General features: G+C 44.1%; 1 protein-coding gene across 1 annotated transcript in view; it reads left to right on the top strand.

Annotated features, from left to right (window-relative positions):
• The window catches only part of PPIL2 (peptidylprolyl isomerase like 2), a 185,607-nt gene that overhangs the window by 118,713 nt on the left and 39,882 nt on the right, over positions 1-27,012 (top strand). Inside the window, exon 15 of the mRNA XM_033954123.1 lies at positions 16,989-17,106. Coding sequence (XP_033810014.1) covers positions 16,989-17,106 — 118 coding nt within the window. The remainder of the gene's footprint in view (positions 1-16,988; positions 17,107-27,012) is intronic.

The raw sequence follows: 27,012 nt of genomic DNA, 5'->3' as shown, positions 1-27,012 counted from the left end.
CTTTGACAAACCACAACTCCCTCATGAGTCTCTATTGGTGGAATCCACTTTAAAAAAATCCACGGGAGCTAGTGTACTCAATACCTCTCTAACTACCTAGCAGACCACAATATACTTCACTCATCCCAATCAGGATTTAGATCTTACCACAGCACGGAAACTCTACTAGCAACACTACTGGACATAGCCCGACAACACCTCAGTAAAGGTCACAGGATCCTAATTATCCAACTAGATCTTTCCGCAGCCTTTGATCTAGTTGATCATACCATACTACTCCAGATACTTGACGCAATAGGGATCTCAGGGGTGGTGTACAACTGGTTCCAAGGATACCTTAAAACAAGAACTTACAGAGTTAAGATAAACGACACGAAATCCAACACATGGTCTAATCCATGTGGAGTCCCTCAGGGCTCTCCACTTTCGCCCATTCTATTCAACCTCTACATCTCTTCCCTTGGTACCACTCTAGACAACCTAAACGTAACATCCTTCAGTTACGCAGACGACATAACTATCCTCCTCCCCTTCGAAACCCAAGACAACTCCGCTACTGGACACTTGGAAACAATACTGGACGAAGTAGAAAAATGGATGACAAACCACAAATTAAAACTAAACTCGGATAAAACCAAATTTTTAATGCTTGAAATGGACAAAATCCCATCCATATCAGACCTGGAAATCAAAACTACCAAATACCCAATCCAGACCTCCCTCAAAATCCTGGGAGTGCTGATAGATAGATGCTGCACTATGCAGACTCAAATCAACAAAACTACCCAAAAAGCATTCTTCACAATGCGCAACTTACGAAAAATAAGGAAATTCTTCGACAAAGAACACTACAGGATCATTGTTCAATCCCTGGTACTAGGACTTGTGGACTACTGCAATATCCTATATCTACCATGTCCTACAAAAATGATCAAAAAACTACAGACCATTCAGAACACGGCTCTCAGACTAATCTATTCCCTCGGAAAATATGACCACATAACTAACGCCTACCTAGACTCACATTGGCTACCGATCAGAGCCAGAATCCAATTCAAACTATACTGTCTAATCTTCAAAGTACTCAACGGTACAGCACCTGCCTATCTAATCGATCGCCTACACCGGAACCTTCCACCCAGAATAAGAAGAACACTGACACCATTCTCATACCCACCACTCAACGGCACTCATCGTAAAAAGCTTTACGATAACCTCATAGCAACGCATGCAGCAAAACTCGAACCCTCCATAACCAGATTATTAACCTCAACATCTGACTTCAAAGCATTCCGCAAAGAACTCAAAACGCTACTTTTCAAAAAGCATATTCATAACACCTAATCTCCTCTTCCACATACACCGACCAGGTTACCCACTCCCTGACACCAAATCCTCAACCGACCAAAAACCGGAAAAAGATTTGATATGTAATGTAATATAACTGCTCTCATCCAATGTTACCAAGTCTATACTCATTCTGAAACTATGTCTTACCCTAAATGTCATGTACCCTCCTGGAAATGTCCAGCTTCTTCTTATGTAATCCGCTTTGAACCGCAAGGTACAAGCGGAATAGAAATCACTAATGTAATGTAATGTAATGTACGCCTCGGTCCCTCCTGGCAGAGAAGGTAAGGCCATGGATAAGTTTGGCAAGAGGTTATATCAGAATGCGATGCTTGCTAATAGATCAGGGAATTATGCTTTCCATTTTTCATTCTATCTTAAGCATCTCATTCAGAATTTGTCAACTTTTGAAAAGTACCTCCCTGACCGCAAAAAATCTGCCTTTCGCCAAGCTTCTTCGTCACTCTTACAACTTCGTAAGTTCATGGTCAGGTCGATCTATGACACCTTTGAGCTGACCTCTAGAGCCACAGCTATGTCGGTAGCCATGCGTCGACTGGCATGGCTCAGAGTGTCAGAACTTGATGTCAATCATCAAGATCGACTGGCTAATGCACCTTGTCTGGGGGATGAGCTGTTTTGAGAATCCATGGACTCCACTACCCAAAAACTCTCAGCTCATGAGACTAGGTGGGATACTCTCCTCAAAACAAAAAAGAAGACCCCCACCTACCAGACCTTTTCGGCAGCAATCAGCCTACCAACGCCGATTTGTGGCTCGTCCCTTGCCACCGGCCAATCAACAGCCCCGGTGTCCAAGGCAACAACAGAAGCAAAACCCTAGACCAGCACAACAACAACAACAGGTGAAGCCTCCTCCTCCACAAAAGTCCTCACAACCCTTTTGACTTGGTTCTCCAGGACATAGCCAGTATTCTACCATCTGCCCATCTTCTGCAACCTATCGGAGGACGCCTTGCTCATTACATAAGCCGTTGGGAAAATATCACCTCGGATCAGTGGGTCCTCAACATCATCCGCCACGGCTACTCTCTCAACTTTCAGACTCTGCCTACCCTAAGTCTGCCAAAAGAGTCTGCTTTGAACACTCCTCAGTCTTCCCTCCTTCTTCAAGAGGTTCAAACCCTCCTCCTTCTGAACGCCATAGAGGAGGTTCCTCTAGATCAGCAGGGACAGGGATTCTTCTCTCGTTATTTTCTAGTCCCCAAAAAAACAGGAGATCTCAGACCCATTCTAGATCTTCGCGATCTCAACAAATGCTTGGTCAAAGAGAAATTCAGAATGCTTTCTCTGGCCACTCTTTACCCTCTTCTCAATCAGGACGACTGGCTATGCTCCCTCGATCTCAAAGAGGCATATACTCACAAACCGGTCAATCTGGCCTCCAGACAGTACCTCCGTTTCATGATTCATCGTTGTCATTACCAATACAAGGTGCTGCCCTTTGGTCTAGCCTCCTCTCCAAGAGTGTTCACCAAATGTCTGATTGTGGTGGCTGCCTTTCTACGCTCTCACCACCTTCAGGTCTTTCCTTACCTGGACGACTGGTTAATCAAGGCCAATTCATCTCAGACTGTTCTCCTGGCCACCAACCAAACCATCCTGTTTCTTCAACTTCTGGGGTTCGAGATCAATCTACCCAAATCTCATCTCATCCCCACTCAGAGACTTCAATTCATTGGAGTGGTGCTGGACACAATCCTCATGAGAGCGTTCCTGCCCTCCAACCGTCTTCAAACTCTTCAGTCTCTATGTCAGCAGGTACTTCCACAACGTTCCATCTCTGCCAAGCAAATGATGATACTCTTGGGTCACATGGCCTCCACAGTTCATGTCACACCCTTCGCACGTCTTCACCTGCGCACTCCTCAATGGACCCTAGCTACCCAATGCTCCCAAGCAACGGATCCCTGCTCTCGACACATATCTGTGACATCGTCTCTTCGTCAGTCTCTACAATGGTGGTTGATATCCTCAAATCTCTCCAGAGGTCTTCTGTTCCATCTGCCTCCTCATCACCTTATCATCACCACCGACACCTCCCCTTACGCCTGGGGAGCTCATTTGAACGAGTTCCAAACTCAAGGTCTTTGGACAGCCCAGGAAATGAAGCATCACATCAATTTCTTGGAACTCAGAGCGATGTTTTATGCCCTCAAGGCCTTCCAACATCTTCTCTTTCCTCAAGTCCTTCTGCTCTGCACAGACAATCAAGTTGCAATGTACTACATCAACAAGCAGGGCGGGACAGGCTCTCGCCTCTTGTGTCAGGAAGCCCAGAAGATTTGGGCTTGGGCCACAGATCACCAACTATTCTTAAAAGCGATCTACATTCAGGGAGAACAGAATTCCTTGGCGGACAAACTCAGCAGAATTTTCCAACCTCACGAGTGGTCTCTCGATCCTTTAACTCTACAGTCCATCTTCGCTCAGTGGGGCACTCCTCAGATAGACCTATTTGCAGCTCCTCACAATCACCAGCTGCCCCTCTTCTGCTCCAGACTCTACTCTCCTCACCATCTGACAGCGGATGCATTTCTCCTGGATTGGTCCAATCTGTTCCTGTATGCTTTCCCTCCGCTGCCTCTCATGTTGCGAACCTTGTTCAAGCTCAAGAGGGAACAGGCCACCATGATTCTCATCGCTCCACGATGGCCCAGGCAACATTGGTTCTCCCTTCTACTTCAACTCAGTTCCAGGGAGCCTATTCCTCTTCCATTGTTTCCCTCTCTGCTTACACAGCATCAGGAGACCCTGCTGCATCCAAACCTCCAGTCTCTGCACCTGACAGCTTGGTATCTCTCGGGCTGACTTCGAATGATACTCTGTTGTCTCAGCCCGTTCGTTCTATTTTGGATGCCTCCAGGAAACCTGCAACTCTGCAATGTTGCCATCAGAAGTGGACAAGATTTTCTTCCTAGTGTCTTCTTCATCATCATAATCCTACGTCCCTTGCAGTGGAGACTTTGCTGGATTACCTTCTTTCTTTGTCTGACTCTGGTCTCAAGTCTACTTCCATCAGAGTCCACCTCAGTGCTATTGCTGCTTTTCATGAACCAGTTCATGGGAAACTCCTTTCAGCTCATCCCTTGGTTTCCAGATTCATGCGGGGGCTTTTCAATGTGAAACCACCTCTTAAGGCTCCTCCTGTAGTCTGGGATCTCAATGTGGTTCTCTCCGCCTTAATGAAGCCTCCGTTTGAACCTTTGGCATCGACTCCTTTCAAGTTTCTCACTTGGAAAGTGGTCTTCCTCATCGCTCTAACCTCTGCCAGGAGGGTCAGTGAGCTACATGCACTGGTTGCGGATCCAGCTTTTACAGTCTTTCATCATGACAAGGTGGTTCTGCGTACACATCCAAAGTTTCTCCCTAAGGTTGTCTCTGAATTCCATCTCAACCAATCTATTGTTCTGCCTGTCTTCTTTCCGAAACCTCATTCTCATTCTGGAGAACAGGCTCTGCACACTTTGGACTGTAAGCGGGCTCTAGCTTACTATTTAGAGCGTACTAAGCCCCACAGATCATCTCCTCAACTCTTTCTGTCCTTTGATCCGAACAAATTGGGACGTCCTGTTTCTATACGTACGTTGTCTAATTGGCTTGCAGCGTGCATTACATTTTGTTATGCTCAGTCCGTACTGACACTGGAAGGTTCTGTCACGGCCCATAGAGTTAGAGCTATGGCGGCATCTGTAGCTTTCCTCCGTTCCACTCCTATTGAGGAAATCTGCAAAGCTGCTACTTGGTCCTCAGTTCATACTTTTGCATCTCATTATTGTCTGGATGCATTCTCCAGACGGGATGGACAATCTGTTTTGCAAAATTTGTTTTCCTAATGGCCAACCTTCCCTCCATTCCTCTTTTTGTTAGCTTGGAGGTCACCCATCAGTCAAGAATATGCTGCCTGCTTGTCCTGGGATAAAGCACAGTTACTTACCGTAACAGGTGTTATCCAGTGACAGCAGGCAGATATTCTTGCGTCCCACCCACCTCCCTGGGTTGGCTTCTTAGCTGGCTTATCCTAACTGGGGACCGCGCACCTCTGTCGGGCGGGAAGGCACTCGCGCGTGCGCGGTGCGGCCTACTAGAACTTTCCAAGTTCTTAGAGTGCAATCACTCTAAAATTGTCCGTACCGGGGCTCCGTCGGTGCCGTCACCCATCAGTCAAGAATATCTGCCTGCTGTCCCTGGATAACACCTGTTACGGTAAGTAACTGTGCTTTCTGTGGACCGGCATCGGTCCGTGGACCGGCGGTTGAAGAACACTGGGCTAAGTCGTGGGCCAGACCCCCCCCCATCTCTACCCAATCTCCATCCTAGACCCCGCCCCCATAATAGTACTAATTGCACCTTGCACGTCCCTTGCCTCATCTGACGTTGCAACGTCAGAGAGAAGGCTTCCGGTTCAGGCGCAGGATGCCCGTGGAGCCACTGCCCGTGGCTTTGTGCACTGAATCAGTTAGGAAGAGGGAGCTGGTTCGAAGATAACGCCACATCGATCGCACTGTGGACCGGCGGTTGAAGAACACTGTTTTGGGCCTGATGCATGTGCTGGCTCTGTGGACCGGCAGGAAATTTCTGTAGACTGGCCCTGGTCCATGGACCGGTGGTTGAAGAACACTGGTTTAGACAGCTGTAGGGCACCTACAGCTGCCTAAAATCGGGACGCACTTTGCAGAATCCAGGCCTAGGTGCTCCCATGTTAATTTTATTTAATGGTCACACGCTAATGCTGATTTTACACCCATGTTATAAATGGGCTTAGAGGTCAGGAAAGAGCCACCACGTAAGGACATGCTATGTCTATTTCTTAGTGCAGTTTAGTAAAAGGGGCCCCTGTGTGAGAACATGTTGATTTAGGTTAATACAGGCTGCATTAGGAAAAGGGATACAGAGGCTTTGGCTGGTAACTGGTGACACTAAATTCAATATTTTTGTGTTCATGAGGCAGGTAAGAGAATACTGCTTCTAATTCAGATGTTCCTAGTGCCTTTTGGATAAAGTTATCTAAAAGTGTTTTAAAATTCAGTTGCCCTAAAAATATAAGCAGCCTCTATCTTTTGAATTTTAAGTCACTCTGCTGAGGCAGAGAGAAATGTGATTGTGGTAGTTCAGAAAACTTTTGTTCACAGCTTTTTATTGAGTATGGGTGGCTGAAGCAGAGACACGTTTTGGTGGTATTGACCACTAAAATTTGCATTTGCAATAGTTAGCTCCCATCCGGTCACTGAAGGGGGCCTTCTATTGGTCCATTTTCATACTGTTGTGTGTGTGTCTGCAAGCAGATATCCCTCTGCTTGGCTACTCATTGTCTCTCCAGAGAATATTTGGAGGTGATACAACAGGTGCAGTAGCTTGCAAGGTACTTGATATATTTTTGTTTACAGCCTTCATTTCCCTGTGCCAAGGTGAAATATGTTTTCATGGTTTGTCAAACAGGATTATGGTGTTGACTATGAAACTCTGCATATGAATCATCCTGGCTTTTTTCCTCTATTATCTGTGGTCTTGGTGGAAAGTGAAAATGTCAGTGCTGTCATAAATAATGTAGAAATGTCAAGCATGGACTCTTATTAATCCCTTCTCTTGTCCCTGTTGATAGAAAGTAATCATTTTTGTGAAATGTGTTTTGATTTGGGGGTGCTGAACAAGATACTATAGATATCCCAATGTTCTCGGAGTCAGTCCCTCCCCTAACATTCTCTTATTTTACTGCACCTAACAGAATTTGCTTTTCATCCTTACCATGTTCCATTTCCCTCATGTCCTCAAATCTTGGTTCCTCTCTAATGGATGCTAAAGTAGAGACCCCTCCTCCCTTTCTTCTAAACTGTGCTCCAGAGCTTTACTAGATGCCTTATAAAAGGGTTGATCAATCCTCATAATTGTAATCAGTGAACTAGAGGCCCACAACCAGTTTTCAGCACTAGAGGTCCAATAAAAAAAAACAAACCTGTTCTAACTGAATCCCCAGTTTTGCCTCTGCTATGGTCCAATCTAATAAAATGCATAACTGAGTATCCTGATAGTACCAGAATAAATTGAGAACTGCTCTCTCTCCCCCCCATAAGACTCTCAAAGCCAACCTTGGGGGTTTCCCCTTCCAGATAAATCAGATAAATTTGGTCTGTAAGAGTTGCAATACTTGTTTTAAAGACCTGAGTAGGCAATGTTTGGAACAAAAACAGCAGGCGCGGAAGGATATTCATTTTCAAAACCACTATCCTACCCCATCATGAAAGCCAAAGCCCACTCCACTTTTGTAGGTCCATCAAGAGTAATTAAACTCATCCAATTTAGCCAAATCCCTGAGGAGCTGAATGCCCAATATCACAAACCCTGCCTCATCAATTTAAAAGGAAAGGACTGGGCTAAATTCTGTTCTTCATCAATGGAGGTAATTCCTAAAAGCTCAGACTTATCAAGAGACTGTCTTCCATTGGCATCTCTGACCAAGTGCTAAACTGGTTTAAATCATACTTTAAAGATAGGTCAGCTAAAGCTATTTTCAACAATTCATCATCAAATAACTATACAAACTCTTATGGTATCCCTCAAGGTTCAATCTTGTCCCCTCTTTTATTCAATATTTTTTTATCACCACTCCTCCACTTTTGTCTATGCAGATGACATTCAGCTTTTATATCCATTAAATACTGCTGACTCCAATGAGATAACAAATATAAATAATAAGTTAAAACAAATTAGTCAATGGCTTAAAGACAACATGCTAGCCCTGAACGCAACTAAATCTTCAATAATGTTTTTTCCATGGAAAAAGGATCTTATATTCTCATCACAAATACTCCTGGACAATTTCCCACTGCAAAAAGTGACGACAACAAAAATACTGGGAGTATTATTGGACCAAGAATTATCTTTCCATGATCAGATTAGTTCTGTAGTTAAAAACTGTTTTTATGAGGTCACGTGACGCTATGAGCCGCTGAGGACGTGCTCCGCATCGGCTCCGGGCCCCGATCCTCTCTCCTGAGCGCTAACTTTTTCAAATTTCATCCTGGCCGGCTCTGCTAACTCAGCGCAGCGACGGGCACGTATGGATAAATACCTGACCCGATCGCAAGAAGCGGCGCGATCCACAGAGGCGCGGGCTAGCTTGCTGAAACAAAACTCGGGCACACACAAAATGGCGGCCGCCTCGAGCACGGCGGTATCCGAGTTCACGGACGCGGCGCTGGCGGACATAAAGTCGGCGGTGGCTCAAGTGTTGGGCCCGCAAATGGAGGTGCTCACCAATACTATGGCTCGCCTTGAACAGCTGCTCACGGACACAGCGGCGCGCACAACAGAATTGGAGCAGAGGGTCTCCACAACAGAGGACACTGTGAATTCTCACGAGCTGGATATAGCTGCATTACAGGAAACTGTGCACAGGCAAGCCGAAAAGATTGACGACCTGGAAAATAGGTCGCGTCGCAGCAACCTTCGCTTTATGGGTGTTCCGGAATCAATCCCTGATGCTCGATTACCGGCAGAATTGGAGCATTGGCTTGAAACAGAATTTCCGGATGCCATGAGCTCCAGCTCCCTCTGCTTAGAACGGGCCCATAGAATGGGAGCGAGACCCGCGCATGATGCCAGGCCACGAGTGGTGATAGCAAAATTTCTGAACTATCAACATAAGGCGGCCATTCTACGCCAGTACCGGGCAAAAATGGATTCTCCAAAACTCCATGGGTCAACTATCAGAATCAGCCAGGATTACTCGATGGCCCTCACAGACAAGAGAAAAGAATTCTATCCTCTCTGCAAGCGTTTGGTGGCACTCAAGCAGCGATTTCTGTTTGTCTACCCAGCTCTGTTGAAAATACACCATGAGGGTGCTTGGCACCTATTCTCACAAGCGTCGGAGGCAGCTGAATTCATCAATACTCGCCTTAAGTCTTTGGGAGACCCTCCTTGAGTATCCCTGGGTCAATCAATCTTCACTTCTGGCTGGGATGGACATTTCACTGTTTATGGTTCAAAGCTCAAAGAACACTTCAGATTAAGGTTCATTGAGGGGATTGGGGCCCCGTTTGGTGTCCTACGGGCCTCTGGCATATTCCGGACGGGATATGCTTAGTAAGGTATTTGGGATTGTTCAGGTAGGGATTGGGGGGAGGGGGGGGGAATGGGAACAGCCAATGGAGCTACAAATTGTTATAGCAAAGTTTTTCATTTGGGTTTGTTTTGCAAATTTCATGCTATATTATTGTTTGTTTTTTCTGCGTACTGCCTGGCATTGTGTTATCCACGCTCGGGTAAGGCTGGGAGCCTGGGTGTGGTATTGGAATGTATATTTCTATGTATATGGTTTTTTGAGGGATCCTGGGTGACAGCGCACTTCGAATAGTCTCCTGGAATGTTTCCGGAATATCATCACCAGTGAAAAGATCAAAAATTTTACAACAATTGAAACGTCACCGTGCTGATTTGGCTTGTTTGCAGGAGACTAAACTGACTGCCGCTGAATCAGAAAAATTGAGGAGAGGCTGGGTGGGTTCAGTCTACTACGCCTCCTCTTCGGGTAAACGTGCGGGAGTGTGTTTACTGATCCGCAAGGGTTTGAAGTGCGCTGTCACCTCCTGCCATGCAGATACACAGGGTAGGACTCTACTACTACACATCTCACTACAGGGAACAGAATTTAGACTGTTGATCACGTATGGGCCCAATGGCTATTCGCAATCCTATCTTACCTCATTAATTTCTTTGGGACTCCAAGATACTTCCATTCCCTTATTGGTAGTGGGGGATTTTAATCAAGTAATGGATGCTATGGTAGACCGTTCGGGCCATTCCACTTCTACCTCGACAGCTAATACTAAGGGGTTACCCTTCCTTTGTAAGTCCCTGGGCCTAGTAGATTCCTGGCGCTTGCTGCATCCATTTGAGCGGGACTATACCCACCAATCTAGGGCACATGGGACTTTTTCCCGTTTAGACTATATCTTCATATCTGAATCTCTCTTCTCACGGGTAACAGAGGCCACCATTGGGCCGTTGGCGATATCTGATCATTGTCCTGTTTGGCTAGATGTGTCCTGGGGATTGCCTCCTTCGGGTAGCCGTCGTTGGCGATTTCCTTCCTACTTAAAGGATGATCCCTCTTTTCTGACATGCTTGGGTTCTTATTGGGAGGAGTTCCTGATAACTAATGGACAACATCAATCCACTCCAGATCTCTTTTGGGACACGGCCAAAGCCGTGCTCAGAGGAGCTATAATTTCCTTTGTCGCTGCTCGTCGCAAACGTATTTCCCACGGCATTATTAGATTGGAAAATCAATATACTCGCCTGAAAGCACGTTATATTCTTCATCCCACTCGGCTACTGGGTGAGGAGATGCACTCAGCACAAGTAGCGTTAAATGCATTATTGCATGATCGGGCAAAGCGCTCCCTCTTTTATAGGAAGTATAAGTTCCATCGTTTCGGCAACAGAACAGGTAAATTATTAGCCACATTGACCAAAAATTGGCAGGACGACCGTTATATTCCTCGAATTAAATTGGGCCCTAATACTTACTGTACTAAACCGGTGGACATTGCAGAGACATTTTACCAACATTTCTCTAACTTTTACAAAAGTCCTGGAGCTTATGTAGGCCCTGATGTTTGTGATTTTTTGGAAGATGCGGGCATGCCAAAGTTCACGGACCTGCAGAGATCGGTATTAAATAGACCTATTCAGGGTACGGAGATCCAGACAGCGATTAAAAATTTACGATCTGGTACAGCTCCGGGCCCTGATGGGTTTTCTACTGAATTTTACAAAGCCATGTCACTGCAGGTGTGCGAACCTCTTCTCCGCTATTATGTAGCGGCATTGGAGAAAGGGACGTTTCCATCTCATATTAATACTGCCACCATTACACTACTCCATAAACCGGGCAAATCAAAAGAAGAGGTCGACTCTTTTCGACCCATATCCCTTCTTAATGTTGACATAAAAATTCTAGCTCGCTTACTGGCTAACCGATTGGCTCCCATCCTGCCACGTGTAATTTCGCATGCGCAGGCGGGATTTGTCCGGGGTCGGCATTCTGTGGTAAATGTCCGGAGAGTATTATTGGCAATGTCTAGAGCACAAGCGACATCTACACCAGGAATTCTGGTCAGTTTAGACGCGGCAAAGGCATTTGACCAAGTTAACTGGAATTATCTCTTTGGGGTGTTGTCCTATATGGGGGTGGAAGGCTGGTTTTGGTCAGCTTTGAGGGTGTTATACACGAATCCAACTGCTTCCCTATTAGTGAATGGTATCCTGACACGGACTTTTACTGTAGGCCGGGGAACTCGTCAGGGTTGCCCTTTGTCCCCTCTACTTTTCTTGATTTATTTGGAACCACTATTACGTACAATACAGAGGGATGATATTATGGTGGGATTGTCGGAAGGGAACTCCCAACTCAGAGTGCTGGCATTTGCGGACGATATTTTAGTAACACTGGCTCAACCGCACCGTTCCTTGACACGCGCCTTAGAGATATTGGATGAATTCCATTTATATTCTGGACTGACATTGAATAAGCAGAAATCTATAGTACTCCCGTTACAACCTATAATTAGGGACACTTGGCCGGAACCTTTTCCACTCGTATGGGCCACTTCATCCATTCGGTATCTGGGGGTCCTCATTCCCGAGAACTTAGCCACTATTTATTCCATGAATGTGTTGCCTTTACTTTCTCGAACTGAACGGCGTCTGCAGGCATGGCGAGCGTATCCATTAACATTAATGGGTAGGATTGCTTTATATAATATGATGGTGATCCCACAATGGCTTTACATTCTACAAACATTACCTATACTAATATCGCACGCCCACCTCAGACAACATCATAGATCAGTATCACGATTTCTTTGGGGGGGTAGGAGGTCACGGATCCCTTTACATACCTTATCATTACCAACCGCCCACGGGGGTCTGGGTCTCTTGCATATAGGTAGATTCAATGAGGCATGTCAACTTCGACATTTAAATGACTGGTTTTGTAGTACGTCACATTTTACAGCTACCGAGGTGGAATGTTCAGCATTTACTCCCTACCACTTTAGTTACTTATTGCATGTTGGTTGCTTACCTACAAGGGAGGTGACTTACGGGGACTTGTTTTTGTTCCCTTTGAGAAAACTTTGGAGGACTCTCTGCCGGCGACTGGCTGTTCGTTATGATGTTACCCCGTGTCTTCCGGTCGCCGGCAATGGAGCCTTTGCCCCAGGTATGCCTTTGACTGCTAGCATTTGGTGGAAGGGGAGGGGAATGTATTATTTGTGGAATGTGTTGCAATCCAATGGGTCTCTCCAATCTTTTCAATCTTTATGTGATTCTTCTATGCTGGAGCCTGGTGATTGGTTTTCTTATAACCAATTACATCATTATGTCAACACGTTGCCCAAATCAGACTTGACAAAGGAAGTTCAAGAAAAACTGTCCGAAGCCCTTTGTTTGACGGCACAAGAACCTATACCGTTACGTTTTCATCACCACTTTTTACAAGACCTAGCCGGTGACCTGGATTATGCTTCTTTGGCTAGTCAATGGACTCAGGACTTACATATTACTGTTACACAAGAGGTACTTAAACGAAGTTTTTCATTGGGAATGAGACTGTTGGTATCTCCTGCTGAAAAAGAACGCTACTACAAGTTCCTAGCCCGGGCATACTTTGCCCCAGTTCGGGCTTACAGGGCGCAGGTGAGTGCTACCGACTGCTGTCCGAGATGTGCGGCCCCGAGGGCCTCCCTAGGTCACATGTTTTGGCTATGTCCGGGAATTCAGGCATATTGGAAGAGACTTTGTCTACATGTTCAATCCATTTGGAACTGTACTTGGTCGCCCACAAACACTTTTCTTTTCACGTTGAAACTTACTCTAATGCCCAAACGTCCAGGAGCGGCAGCATTTGTTCAAAAGACAATATTCATGGGCATTAAAACTATTCTTCAGTGCTGGTTGTCACCGCACACCCCAACGTTAGCACATTGGCGTGCCCAGATGATCCAACTGGCGGGTTATGAACGACTGGCCATTACTGATATGAACTCTAAATTAGGAGCATCATACTTACGTTGTTGGCTGCCCTTTTGCGATACTCTGACCCCAGTAGTACGCAGTAGACTGCTTAATTGATGTGTTACTCTGGCTGTTCCCATGGGTGGGAGTGGGTGGGTGGGTGGGTGGGAGGATGGCTCATTGGGGGGTTGCCTTACTGGTGCTGGAAGTCTCGTTTGACTGTGTTGCTGGATTATTTGTTCTGATATTGTTATTCATAAAATAATAAAAAAGATTTAACTAAAAAAACTGTTTTTATAAACTATGTCTCATTAGATCCTTATCCAAAGTCTTAGAACCAAAAGCACTTAATGTTCTAATTCATTCTTTGGTTATTTCCAGGCTGGACTACTGCAATACATTGTACCATGGCATAACTCAGAAAAAAATAAGAAGGTTACAAATTATACAAAATACAGCAATAAAAATTATTAAAAACTCCAAAAAATACAATCATGTCACTCCTCTTCTACGAAAAGCACACTGGCTGCCAATTTCACACAGAATAATCTATAAAATTGCATTAATAACCTTCAAAATCCAACAAACCAACACACCAATATTTCTACATCGTTATTTGATACCATACTCTTCAACTAGATCTTTAAGATCAACAGAACAGCATTTGCTAAGTATCCCTTCTTTGAAAATAATAGGCACCAGAAGAACTACAATTTTTTCAATCATAGCACCCCAGCTTTGGAACAAGTTACCAATTTATCTACGCGGTGAAACCTCTCTAGAAAAATTTAAAAGCACATTAAAAAGCTACCTATTTAAAGATGCATTTGAGTCACAGACAGGTTAATTCTTTTATCAACAATATCGGGCTCAAATACTTAAATTTAACCAGATCTATATATAGGTCACAACTTTTCTCTTTCACTTTTAGGCCTAGCCTTATTTGTTTGTTTGTTTGGATTTTTTTTATACTTTATTCAGTTATTACAACAAATAACAACTTCAGGTAATTACAAAAAAAGGTACAGAATAAAAACAACAACCTTAAAAAAGTAGGGCCTAGCCTTATTTGTAAAACATTTTCAGTTACCCTCCTGATGTTGTTTTTTCCTTAAATGTTCTTCTACTTTCTTTAAAAAATTGTAGTTCACCCCTCTTCCTTTATGTTTCGCTAATTAATTGTGTACATAGATTGTATGTTTACTTGTATGAATTGTTTTACTTTGTCCCCCCCAAAAAAAAATTTATTGTTATACGCATTTAAAATATTTGACACTGCGTTTATATCAAACTTTAAGAAACTTGACCTTAAAGCCCGTCAAATTCCCATGTGTGAAATACACCCAATAACGCAGGCAAGGACAGACCATAATAATAATAAAATATTGTCTGCAAAAAGAGCTATCTTTTGTTTCATAGCCCTCAATCTAATACCCCATATTTTAGGATGTTCTCTGAAATGCATTTCCAAAGGCTCAATATAAATAGCAAAAAAAAAGGGTAAAATGGAATGCCCCCTGTCTGGTTTCCTGCTCAATTGGGAACAAATCTGTATAAGAACCATTAACTTTAAGGCATGCTCTTGGCGAGGTATAAAATGCTTTTATCCAGGTCTTCAGGGGTTTGAGCAGAAGGGATTGGGCATCCCTCCTGCTGATAGTCTTCGCAGGGGGAGGGGAGGCAAGGTTCTTTGCTGCTAAACTGATCGTGGCAAGGATCCGTGAGGACAGATGCAATTTTATATAGGACGCCCATGTGTGATTCTCAAAAACCGCTTAGGCAGTTTCTGAGACCGGGCATCCTATACAGCAGGGGTCTCAAAGTCCCTCCTTGAGGGCCGCAATCCAGTCGGGTTTTCAGGATTTCCCCAATGAATATGCATGAGATCTATGTGCATGCATTGCTTTCAATGCATATTCATTGGGGAAATCCTGAAAACCCAACTGGATTGCGGCCCTCAAGGAGGGACTTTGAGACCCCTGCTATACAGAATCCGGCCCTAAGAGTCTAGGCCCACAAAATGTTAACTGTTAGTGCGTACTAATTTCTGCATTAAATAGCCAAAGTGGAAAATGCCATTTTGGGGTTGGAGATTTTACTTTGCAGTTATTGTATTAGATAACACAAAGCAATTAATGTCGCTCAAAGATGTGTCCATCACACACACACATTTACTTCAATTTCATTTTTATTATGCAGTTAACATGTGGTGGTGAATATTTCTGTGCTTTAATGCCATGGCAGCTCTCCAAGAAATAGTGGCAATGTCCCCAACAGTTGACAAAGGATTTTCAGTTATCATGCATTAATTTTGGCTGTTGATCCACAATGACTGAAAAACCTTAGTGCACCTTAGTAAATTCAGGTCATAATGAAATTGACACATACATTTTAGCTGCTTTGCTGGGAAAACTCTCCACTCTGATAAATCTAACTGGTTAGCTTTTAATTGACAGCTGTTATGTCTGATTGCCAGTATAGTTAAAAAAAAATTGGCTCTGAAAAGCAAGTACTCATTTGTTATTGTAAATAAAAGTCTGGTGTGTTTCTTGGCTAATTTTATGTTCTAGCACTGATGTCCCACTCAGCAGGTGCTGTTACACTCTTCAATGCCATAGCATAAGAAATAAATCAATTTAAAGTCCCTTTAATTTTAACATGGAGTTCCAATATAATATCTATGTATATACCCAGCTATAATGATGCTAGCAGCTATAGTAATTTTCTCTTGACCTCAGTGGTAACTCGTTTCATGTGGACATCTCAGTCCGTAATTCGCCAGCCTCCTCATTGGTCACCCAATATAATTTTTGTTACTTTCCAGCCTTTTCAATATAACCCCATTCAAACTTTTCATTAAATATGCACTTGTCTTAAACTCAGGCTTTCCCCAGTATGATTCATCGCCTCAAATTAGAGGGGAGCGAGAGTCTTGTCAGAAGAGTCAACCAACAAGACCAGCCTCCTCATCGGTGCATATTTAATGAAAAGTTTGAATGGGGTTGAATTGATAAGGCTGGAAAGTAACAAAAATGATATATGGTGATTGATGAGGCGGCTGGCAAACCGCGAATTGAGGTGTGTGTGTGTGTGAGAGACGAGTTGCCGCTGAGGTCACGAGGAGTTTACTATAGCTGTTGGCATCATTATTATTGCACTTGCTGGATGTTTATATGTAGATAGCATAAGAAATGTGCAGGCTTGGTGCTACTTTGCTACAGTACTTCAGAGTGATATTCAAGGAAATTCCATTTTGAGATTAATAGCCCTAGGGAGATTGGGGTTTCTTTGTTAAAAATTGAAAGTCTGTTGGAGGTTTATATCTTGGTCTTCTAACATGTTCTAGCCCTTGGCTTCACATCAGTTTGCATGAGCCATCTGATCTGCGGAGGCAGAAAACCTGATGTCAGGGACAGTCATCATTTGGGAAGCTGGATATAAAGGAGGCCAGAAGCATTGTGCTGCCAAAGCTGCACAGTAGTATTACAAGCATGCTGGCTGTGGGAGTGAGTGACAGGTGGTATAGGGTGATGAAGCTGATGTTGTGCAAGTGTGTTGACTCTTTTGACAAGCCTTTCTCTCCCCTCTATCTTTAGGTGGCGAGTCATACTGGGGAAAGCCTTTTAAAGATGAGCTTAAGCCAAATCTATCCCATACAGGTCGTGGGGTTCTCAGCATGGCCAATTCTGGACCCAATACCAACAAATCCCAATTGTAAGTGAGCCTAAACCCTACTACTCCTCTTAGCAGTTCTGTGCCTGAACTTGCATATGACGTATTATATAAATATAGTCTGCAGTGTTGCATATGAATGGGGGGGGGGGGGGGGTGGTAAGCTTGGATGACTTTTGGCTTATTTTAATAGGAGCTCACTACTTCAATGAAAATGGTATCAAGTTCCACCAGTATAATGACAAACACAAAACGAACTTGTGGTACACTTGACTATAATAATCCAAGTGGAGTATTTGATAATGAAACCCTCAGAATCCTGCACTACTCAATAACTCATTGAGACAGCTAACGGCAGGTACACAGTTTTCTTTCATAGGGTTTTATAGCCTGAACTTTCCGACCCCTGAAGAAGCCTTATTAGACGAAACAGGTCCCGTCGGGCCTTTGGCTAACTAGCTGGGCGTTCTTGCAATAAACCAAGCGACTAGAAAAAAAGAAAGCAAAAGATAAGTGTCGCTATTTATTAATGTTTCTATTGCACATAGGTTAGATGTAAAACATAAAGATCACTCACTGCAGAAACAAAAACAAATGAAAACCCTATGAAAGAAAACTGTGTACCTGCCGTTAGCTGTCTCAATGAGTTATTGAGCAATGCAGGATTCTGAGGGTTTCATTATCAAATACTCCACTTGGATTATTATAGTCAAGTGTACCACAAGTTCGATTTGTGTTTGTCATTATTTTAATAGGAACCATGTAAAGCCCTTTTGAAAAAGCAGTGTTTCCTAACCAATTTTCAGGAAACATTCAGCTGGTCAGAAAATTTCCAGAGTAAAAGGAGGACAGACCCTGGTGGCATCTTGCAGTTTAATCAATTCATTGAGACATGAGCTTACAAACACAAGAGTCCACATAATTAGATGCAACAAATATGCATAAGAGAGATTTGTCTCTCCAACATATGCATATGCCTCTCTGGTGTTGCTGGATGTCTCAGCAGCCTTTGTACTGTGGACCATAATAATATGCGTACACAGGTATTATTAGTAGCACAGTGTATGTCAGTTCAAATCATATTTGTCAGGTAGTAGCATATCATCACATTGAGAACTGAACTGAGAGATCCATACTGAACTCTCAGACCCGGAAGGGATCCACGCGGACTCTGCAGGATTCCCATTGCCCCTGTTCCCATGCAGCTCTCTATTCTCAGCCCATCTTCACAGGTCTGGCTGGCAGCCCGAAGAAGTAATCATCTGGTTTTCATATGTTTGGCTGAGGCAGAAGTCTTCTCTCCTTCACAGCTCCAGTGGCAGCTCAGGCAATCCCAGCACAAGCTGGCACATTTATTTATTTATTTCTTCGAATTTCTAGCCCATCCTCCCAGAAGAGCCCAGAATGGGTTACAGTAGAAGGTTTAGCAACAAGATTACAACTTCATATACAGCAGATAGACAGAACAAATAATCAAAAGGATGAATAGCAGTAGTAGAAATTCCTATGTACATGTTTTGGGTACTGGGCACAGTAACATGGCAAACGATGGGCAACAAGGATACAAATTCACATATAAGATATCCAGAACAGCAGATTAAAGGGAAGAAAAGCAGCAGAGGGATAATTCTTATGAACTGTATAGAGAGGAGAATACAAGATTTGGGGCTGAGCACAGTAGCATGGCAACTGATAGGCCCTATATGTAAAGCAGCTAGAATTACAATACATTTGAAGTGTAGGACAGATTTTGGTATTTATAGTTTGGGTACCTGTAGTAGGGAGATAAGATCTTGCTTAGTTTCGCAGTGAGTGTCCACCTCGAGACTTAGTTCTGTCTGTAAGTCCAAGTGGAGGGCACATTCAGTGTGGCAGAATAATTTTGCTGATGTAGAAATAGAGGTTAGGGACATGTTGCAAGAGTCAGGTAAAAAGGTGGGTTTTTACTGCTTTCCTGAAGTTTAGTAAGCCTGTCAGTGATCTAATGGTTGGTGGGATTGCGTTCCATAATTTAGGAAGGAAGTGTGAGGAGGAGTGTTTGTGGGCACTTTCTAGAAGGAGGGTTCATGCCAATGGGGTGGACAATCTTCTCTCGGCTTGTGATCGCAGGGGTCGGTTGGGGATGTATATTGTTAGTTTTTTTGCCATGTAGGATGGGACCGTTCTGTTGAAGAATCTGAAAGCTGGGGTGATCGAGTTGCGAATAGACAGGTTCTTCAAAAGGCGAACTGCTGCATTTTGTACATGTAGATTCGTTGTAGATAGTCCAACTAGTAGTGTGTTGCAGTAGTTCATGCATGATAAGACATAGGCGTAGAGCAGTTGGATGAAATTTTCTTCTGAGAAGTATGAACAAATTTTCCATAGCTGGAGCAGGTAGTAGAAGGAGGTTGCTACTACCTGTGAGACATGGCTTGTTAGTGATAGATCAGCATCTAGGGTGATTCTAAGGCTGCATACTTAATCTTTAGCTTTAAGAGTCATATTATCCCAGGAGAAGACTGGGCGAGGGTGGGAGCAGTTTTTCTTGTGAATCCAGAGTAGTTCAGTTTTGGATAAAGGGGAGGAACTTGAAACAAATGAGGGAGACAGAAAAGGAGCGCAAATAGATGCCGTGAAAGACACAATAATAATAATAATTTTATTTCTTATATACCGCCAAAGCCATAGTAGTTTGAGGCGGTTTACAACGAAGAAGGGCTGGACAATCAGCGAAAATGGTACAATGGTACAATCAGAGAAAATAGGTGGCAGGGAAAAATGGTACAAACAGAGAAAATAGGAACAATCAGCGAACAGTGGAACAATCGGCGAAAAATGGTACAATCAGCGAAGATAGGTACAATCAGGGCAAAAAATGGTATAGGGAAGAAGGTCAAGACAATCTGCGTAAAGGACATAGTGAGATAGAAGGGGTCAGGGTAGGGCAAAGGGGTCTTGGGGTGTGAATTGGGTGAAAAGATTAGTTTTTAGTAGTTTCCTGAAGTTTAAGTAGGATGAAGTGCGTGAGATGATTTGGGCCAGCCAGTTATTGAGCTGACTTGCTTGGAAGGCAAGAGTTCTATTTAGATATATTTTGTAATGGCAGGCCTTTAGGGTAGGATAGCTAAACAGGTGGGTTCTACATGTGAGTTTGGATGGGCGGTCTAGGATAAAATGGGATATCAAGTAAAGAGGGGCCGAGTCGAGGATGGATTTGTAACAGAAACAGGCGAACTTGAATTGCACTCTTGCTTCCAGGGGTAGTCAGTGAAGTTTGAGGTAGTAGGGAGTTAAGTGTTCCCATTTTTTTAGTCTGAAGATCAGTCGGATTGCCGTGTTTTGGATGATTCGCAATTTTTGTGTGTTTTTTTTGAAAGATCCCAGGTAGATGATGTTGCAGTAGTCGAGTAGACTTAAGATGGAGGATTGCAAAAGTAGGCGGAATGAGGGAGCGTCAAAGTACTTTCTGATGGATCTTAGCTTCCATAAGGTGGCGAAGCCTTTTTTGACCAGAAGGCCGGTGTGAGCTTCGAAGGTAAGGTAGCGGTTGAGAGTCGCTCCAAGAATTTTTAAGGAGTTTGTTATGGGAAAGACTTGGCCATTCAGGGAGATTGAGGTGTCTTTGATTTTGTCGTTTGAACTCGCCAGGAAGAATTTGGTTTTATCTGAGTTGAGTTTCAGTTTGAAGTCGGCCATCCATAGTTCGATTTGCGTTAGGATTGAAGCTAGGTGGTTATTTATCTCGGGGGGTTATGTTGGATAGGGGGAAGACTAAGGTGATGTCATCGGCATAGATGTAGAATTTGATCTTCAAGTTTAGCAGTAGATTACCTAGAGCGACCAGGTAGATGTTGAACAGCGTGGAGGACAAGGGGGAGTCCTGTGGGACTCCGCAGGTGTTGGCCCAGCTGGCGGAATGGGAGTTGTCACTGTAAACTTGGTAGGAGCGTTGACCTAGGAAACCCCGGAACCATTTTAACACGTTGCCTGAGAGACCGATAGACTCCAAACAGTCCAGAAGAATGGCATGATCAACCAAGTCAAAGGCGCTACTAAGATCAAATTGCAGGACTAGTGCACTTGTGCCTTGGCTGAACAGGTTGTGAAGGTAGTCTACCAGAGAAGCAATGACGGTTTCAATGCTGTGTCCGGAGCGGAAACCTGACTGGTTATCATTTAGAATGTTGAATTTGTCCAGGTAGGTTGTTAAATCTTGGTTGACCAGACCTTCCATCAACTTTGTAAAGAAGGATATGTTCGCAATGGGTCTGTAGTTGGATATGAGGGAGATGGGATCTTTGGAGTTTTTGACGATTGGAGTGATAAGAATTTGGCCTAGGTCCACAGGAAATGAGCCTGATTGTAGTTGAGAGGAGAGCCAGGTATATAATTTGGTTTTGAAGGAGGTCGGGGCAACTTTAATTACATTTGGTGGACAGATATCTAGTTTGCAGTGGGAATTGGCATATTTTGAGTAGAATTTGCAGAATTGTTGCCAGGTGGGGGTGGTGAAGTTGTTCCAGAATAAATCAACCCTGGTTTTGTCGTCATGGGACTGACTGTCCAGATAGTTCAGATGGTTGTTGGAGGTAGTAGGTAGGGTGGATCAGAGATTGGAGATTTTGTTATTAAAGAACGCGGCCAGGTCGTTGGTCGTTAGTCTGATGAAGGGCGGGTAAGGGATTGAATATCATAGAGGTTGTTGACTATTTTGAATAGGTTTTTGATATCGGGGTTAGGGGATCTGATTTTTTGGGCGTAGAAGTTAGTGCGTTTGGTGGTTATCAGATGTTTGTAATCTTTTAGTTTTGTTCTTCAGTTGGATCTGTCTTTGTTGTCATTGGATTCAGCCAAAGTCTTTCCAATTTTTGAAGTTCCCGTTTTACTGATCCAAGTTCAACATCAAACCAGCCATCCAGAATTTTGTTTCTCATTTTCTTTGTTTTAAAGGGGGCCATTGTATTTAGGATCTGTGTGCTTGTGTTTGTCTAGTCATCGACTGTAAAGGAGTCAGGGTCAGGGTTGGAAGAGATGTCATAGTGGGACCAGAATGCCACTGGGTTGATTAAGCCTCTTGTGGATATTACTTTTTTAGGCCTTATTGCTGTCTTTGGGTTGGGTAGGTGGTGTCTTGTTTGCCAGTTGAGGTGGAAATTGCATAATCTGTGATCTGGACATAGGGAATCTGTCCAGGTAGCTTGTTCCCAAAGAATCTTGGGATGGAATTGTTCTTTGGAGGAAAAGGTTACTAGAGGAACAAGCAGAGCATTTTCTCCCTGATCGAGAAATTTCCAACTATCGTCGATAATGTCTAATAGGACTGTTTCGGTAGCTGGCTAGTGGAATGTGTCTAGTGGTCCTGAACTAAAGGGTTTTGCATCTGAACCTGCAAATTGTTTGCAGAAAATTGTCAGTCATCTTTTGAACTCTGCCTCCTTTCTAGGGAGCCACTTCTGCCCCCTCAGTTTATTTTCTGCAAGCAAGTTGCTCAGAAGTATTCCTGATCTCTATGGTTTTATTGTTTTGGGGTATTTTTTCTAAGTGTTCGATTGAAGGCTCAGTGCCCAGAGACTGCATCAGAGCATGGCCTGCTCCCCTCCCACTGGTTGCTACTTCTCTTTCCATATCTCTGCCTACCTCTGATACAGCATCTCACCATCCATCCTCCTCCCGTATCCCAGTATGCCTTCATTTATCCTATAAAGGTCATCAGCAGTAGCAGCAGCAGCAGTTCACATAGGCCACCCTGCTGCCGACCTCAAAGTCTTCTCTAGGAAACAGGGGTGAGTTATAGTACAGAGAATACTCCCAAGACCAGCGGCAGGGCCGCCTATATAAACTGCTGCCGCTGGGTAGGAAAAAGATCATATTGATGTGAGGACTTGTAATAGCCTAACAAGAGCAATCAGCGGATTTAAGGTGGCAGTAAGGAGATGTGGAGGTTCCTTTTTTTTTTTTTTTTTAACAACCTTTAGCAAATGAAGGTGTAAGGGAGGGGCCCTCTTTATCATTCGCCTCAGGCAGCAAATTGCCTTGGGCCACCCCTGCCCTTACAGGAGGCTTCCCTTCTGGATCTTACGGTCAAAATGGTATTCTTGGTGGCGAGTCTCCGAGTTGCAAGCTCTTCCTTGCAGGAGCCATTCCTCAAAATTATGGAAGCAGGACTCTCCTTATGCATAGTTCCATCTTTCTTGCCGAAAGTTGTCCCGGCCTTACATATTAATCATGGAGTCCGTTTGCCTGCTTTCTACTGTACGGAATCAAAGAAAAAGAACAGAGCATTGCATTTGCTGAATGTTAAGTGAGCTTTCTTCTGGTACCTCGAAGTTACCAATAAGTTTCATTTATCTGATCACCTTTTTGTTCTGACCAGTCATGCTAAGAAAGGGAGGCTGGCATCTAAAGCCTCGATTTGCAGATGGATTAGGATGGCCATTTCCTCCACGTATATGGGCTGCAGTAAGCAGCCATTGATTGCATTGAAGCTCACTCCACCAGAGAAGTTGCTACCTCATGGGCAGAAAGTAGGGCTGTCTCACCCAAGGAGATCTGTAGAGTGGCTGCATGGTCTACCCTGCATACCTTACTAGATTCTATAGGGTGGATGTAGCACCTGGGAAAGACACTGATTTTGAATCCTCCATTCTGAAGGCAGGTTCAGTGGGCCTGCTTTAGACTGTGGACCTTGGTTCAGGACCAATAGATACATTGCATCAGAAAGAAAGATTAGGTTCTTAACTTGATAATCTTCTTTCTTGTAGAAATGTCTAGTGGTCCTGAAAGCCCTGCCCTGTATGTGGGCTTTGCCTGCCTTCTGCCTCAAAGAATTAGTCTGAAGCTGGAGAGATCTCTCTTTTGGGTGAGCAGAGAGAATGTGAAAAAAAAGAAAACAAAGGGAACTATTCTCAAGGGTATATAGTCTGCTTCAGCTATTAGCTCTAAATAAAATTAGTGCTGGTTGCACAAGTTTTTCTTTCTGTTTTATAGCAGCTTTTTGAATGCTATAATGTTTATTAGTAATGTTTGTTACAGAGCAGAACAGAATTGTACTCTTGGGGAATCTTCCCCGTTTCCCTCCTTCCAGTTATGTCTTTCATTACAGTACTACTTGATTGCTTTTGTACGAACTGAGGGGGCAGGAACAGCTCCCTGGGAAGGAAGCAAAGTTGAAAAGATGATTCACAGTTTTCTACAATCAATTTGTAGGTTCAGATGCAAAACCCTATGGTTCAGGACCACTAGGCACATTTACAAAAAAGCATAGTTACTTACCGTAACAGGTGTTATCCAGGGACAGCAGGCAGCTATTCACAACATGTGGGTGACATCATCCACGGAGCCCCGATGTGGACAGCTTTGCAAGCTGATTTGCTTGCAGAACTTAGAAAGTTTGTGACTGCCCGAGTGCCTTCCCGCCCATGCAAGGGCGCGCGTCTCCTCAGTTCAGATAGCTAGCAGAGAAGCCAACCAGGGGAGGTGGGTGGGTTGTGAGAATATCTGCCTGCTGTCCCTGGATAACACCTGTTACGGTAAGTAACTGTACTGTATCCCAGGACAGCAGGCAACCTATTCTCAACATGTGGCTGACCTCCAAGCTAACCAGAATGGGATGGTGGGAGTGTTGGCAATTCATGAGAATAAATTTTGTAACACTGCCTGGCCAAAATGGCCATTCCATCTGGAAAAAGCATCCAGACAATAATAAGAGGTGAAGGTATGAACTGAGGACCAAGTGGCAGCTTTACAGATTTCCTGAATAGGAATAGATCTAAGGAAAGCTACTGATGCCGCCATGGCTCTGGCTTTATGGTCTGTGACTCGACTCTGTAGATGGAGTCTAGCCTGAGCATAGCAGAAAGAGATGCAAGCATCTAACCAGTTGGAGATGGTATGCTTGGAAATCAGATGTCCCAACTTGTTTAGATCAAAGGAGACAAAAAGTTGAGGTGCAGATCTGTGTGGCTTAGTTCTTTGCAAGTAGAAAGCCAAAACACGCTGACAGTCCAGAGTATGAAGAGCTGATTCTCCAGGATGATAATGAGGCTTTGGAAAAAACACTGGAAGTACAAAGGATTGATTGAAATGCAATTCTGAAACCTCTTTAGGTAAGAATTTAGGATGAGAACAGAGAACCCACCTTGTCATAATGGAATACTGTGAAAGGTGGGTCTGCAACTAAAGCTTGTAGCTCACTGACCCTGCAAGCAGACATAAGAGCAATTAGAAAAACCACTTTCTAAGTGAGATATTTCAGATGAGCCGAAGCCATTGGTTCAAAAGGAGGCTTCATCAATTGAGCAAGAACAACATTGAGATCCCAAACCACCATGAAAAAGTCTTTGCATAAATCTGGAAACCACAGGATGAGCAGAGAGGGGTTTCCCTTTGACAGGCTGATGAAAAGCAGCAACTGTACTGAGATGGACTCGAGTGGATGAGGATTTGAGTACTGATTGAGACAAGTGCAACAAGTAATCCAAAACTGCAGCAAGAAGATAGATTGAGGCTCCTTGTGATGAATGGTGCATCAAACAGAAAAAATAGTCCATTTCTGATTGTAGCATTGTCTAGTGGTAGGCTTCCTAGAAACCTCTAGAATGTCCTGTACAGACTGAGACAACTGTAGAGAGGCATTCAAGTGGAGAGGTACCAAGCTTTTAGGTGTAGAGACTGCAGGTTGGGATGAAGTAAATACTGGTAGAAGCAGAGGCTCCCTGGTGCTGAGTTGAAGTAGAAGGGAGTACCAAGGTTGGCTGGGCCACCGAGGAGCTATCAGAAGCATGGTAGCATGCTCCTGTTTGAGTTTAACAAGAGTCTTGAGAATCAGAGGGAATGCATAGAGGAACAGAATCGTCCATTCCAGAAGGAAAGTATCTGCTCGCAGTGATAAGGAGAGTATATCCTGGAACAAAACTGAGGCAGTTTGTTGTTCTGGGGAGATGCAAAGAGATTTATCTGAGGAGTTCCCCACTGAGCAAAAATGTAATGGAAAGGCGAGGAATTGAGTGTCCAATCGTGAGGCTGCAGAAGATGACTCAATTTGTCCGCCAGACAGTTTTTCTGTCCTTGAATGTAGACTGCTCTCATGAAGGTGTTGTGATGGATTGCCCAGGTCCACACCTTTTGAGCTTCCTGACAAAGAGGGAGAGATACTGTTCCTCCCTGCTTGTTGACATAGGACATAGTAACTTGGTTGTCTGTCCGAATGAGGACTACCTGGTCGTGAAGAAGATGCTGAAAAGCTTTGAGAGCATTGAAGATCGCTCTGAGTTTCAACAGATTGATGTGACACTGACATTTCGTGCTGGACCAATGGCCTTGAGTACGGAGACCGTCAAGATGAGCCCCCCAAGCGTAGGTCGAGGAATCTGTCGTGAGGACCTTCTGATGAGGGGCGCGTTTGAAACAGTAAACCTCTGGAGATATTGGAAGAGAGCATCCACCAGTGTAGAGACTTGTCTTAACGAAGGAGTTACTGTAATGTGTTGAGAGAGTGGGTCGCAAGCCTACGCCCACTGAGATGCCAGGGTCTACTGAGAAATTCTGAGGTGAAGTCTGGCAAAAGGAGTCACTTGAACTGTGGAGGCCATGTGACCTAGGAGAACCATCATGTGTCTTGCTGAAATTGTAGTCAAGGAAGACACCTTGTGGCAGAGACGAATGAGCGCATCCTGACATTGTTGAGAAAGGAATGCTCTGAGTCGGACAATGTCCAGGACAGCTCCGATGAATTATAAATTCTGAGAGCGCTGTAGCTGGGATTTGGGAAAGTTGATTTCGAACCCCAAACTTTGTAGAAACCATGTAGTCCGTAAGGTCGCTACAATAACCCCTTGAGCTGTGGAATCCTTGATGAGCCAGTCATCCAGGTACAGGAACACTTGGAGCCCATGGTTCTGCAGAGCTGCTGCTACTATAACTAGGCACTTGGTGAACACTCTTGAAGATTAAGCCAGGCTGAAAGGT

The sequence above is a fragment of the Geotrypetes seraphini genome, chromosome 8 (genome assembly GCF_902459505.1).
Source record: "Geotrypetes seraphini chromosome 8, aGeoSer1.1, whole genome shotgun sequence".
Classification (NCBI taxonomy): domain Eukaryota; kingdom Metazoa; phylum Chordata; class Amphibia; order Gymnophiona; family Dermophiidae; genus Geotrypetes; species Geotrypetes seraphini.
The sequence above is the reverse complement of the archived record's forward strand: the minus strand, read 5'-3'. Positions and strand labels throughout refer to the sequence as shown.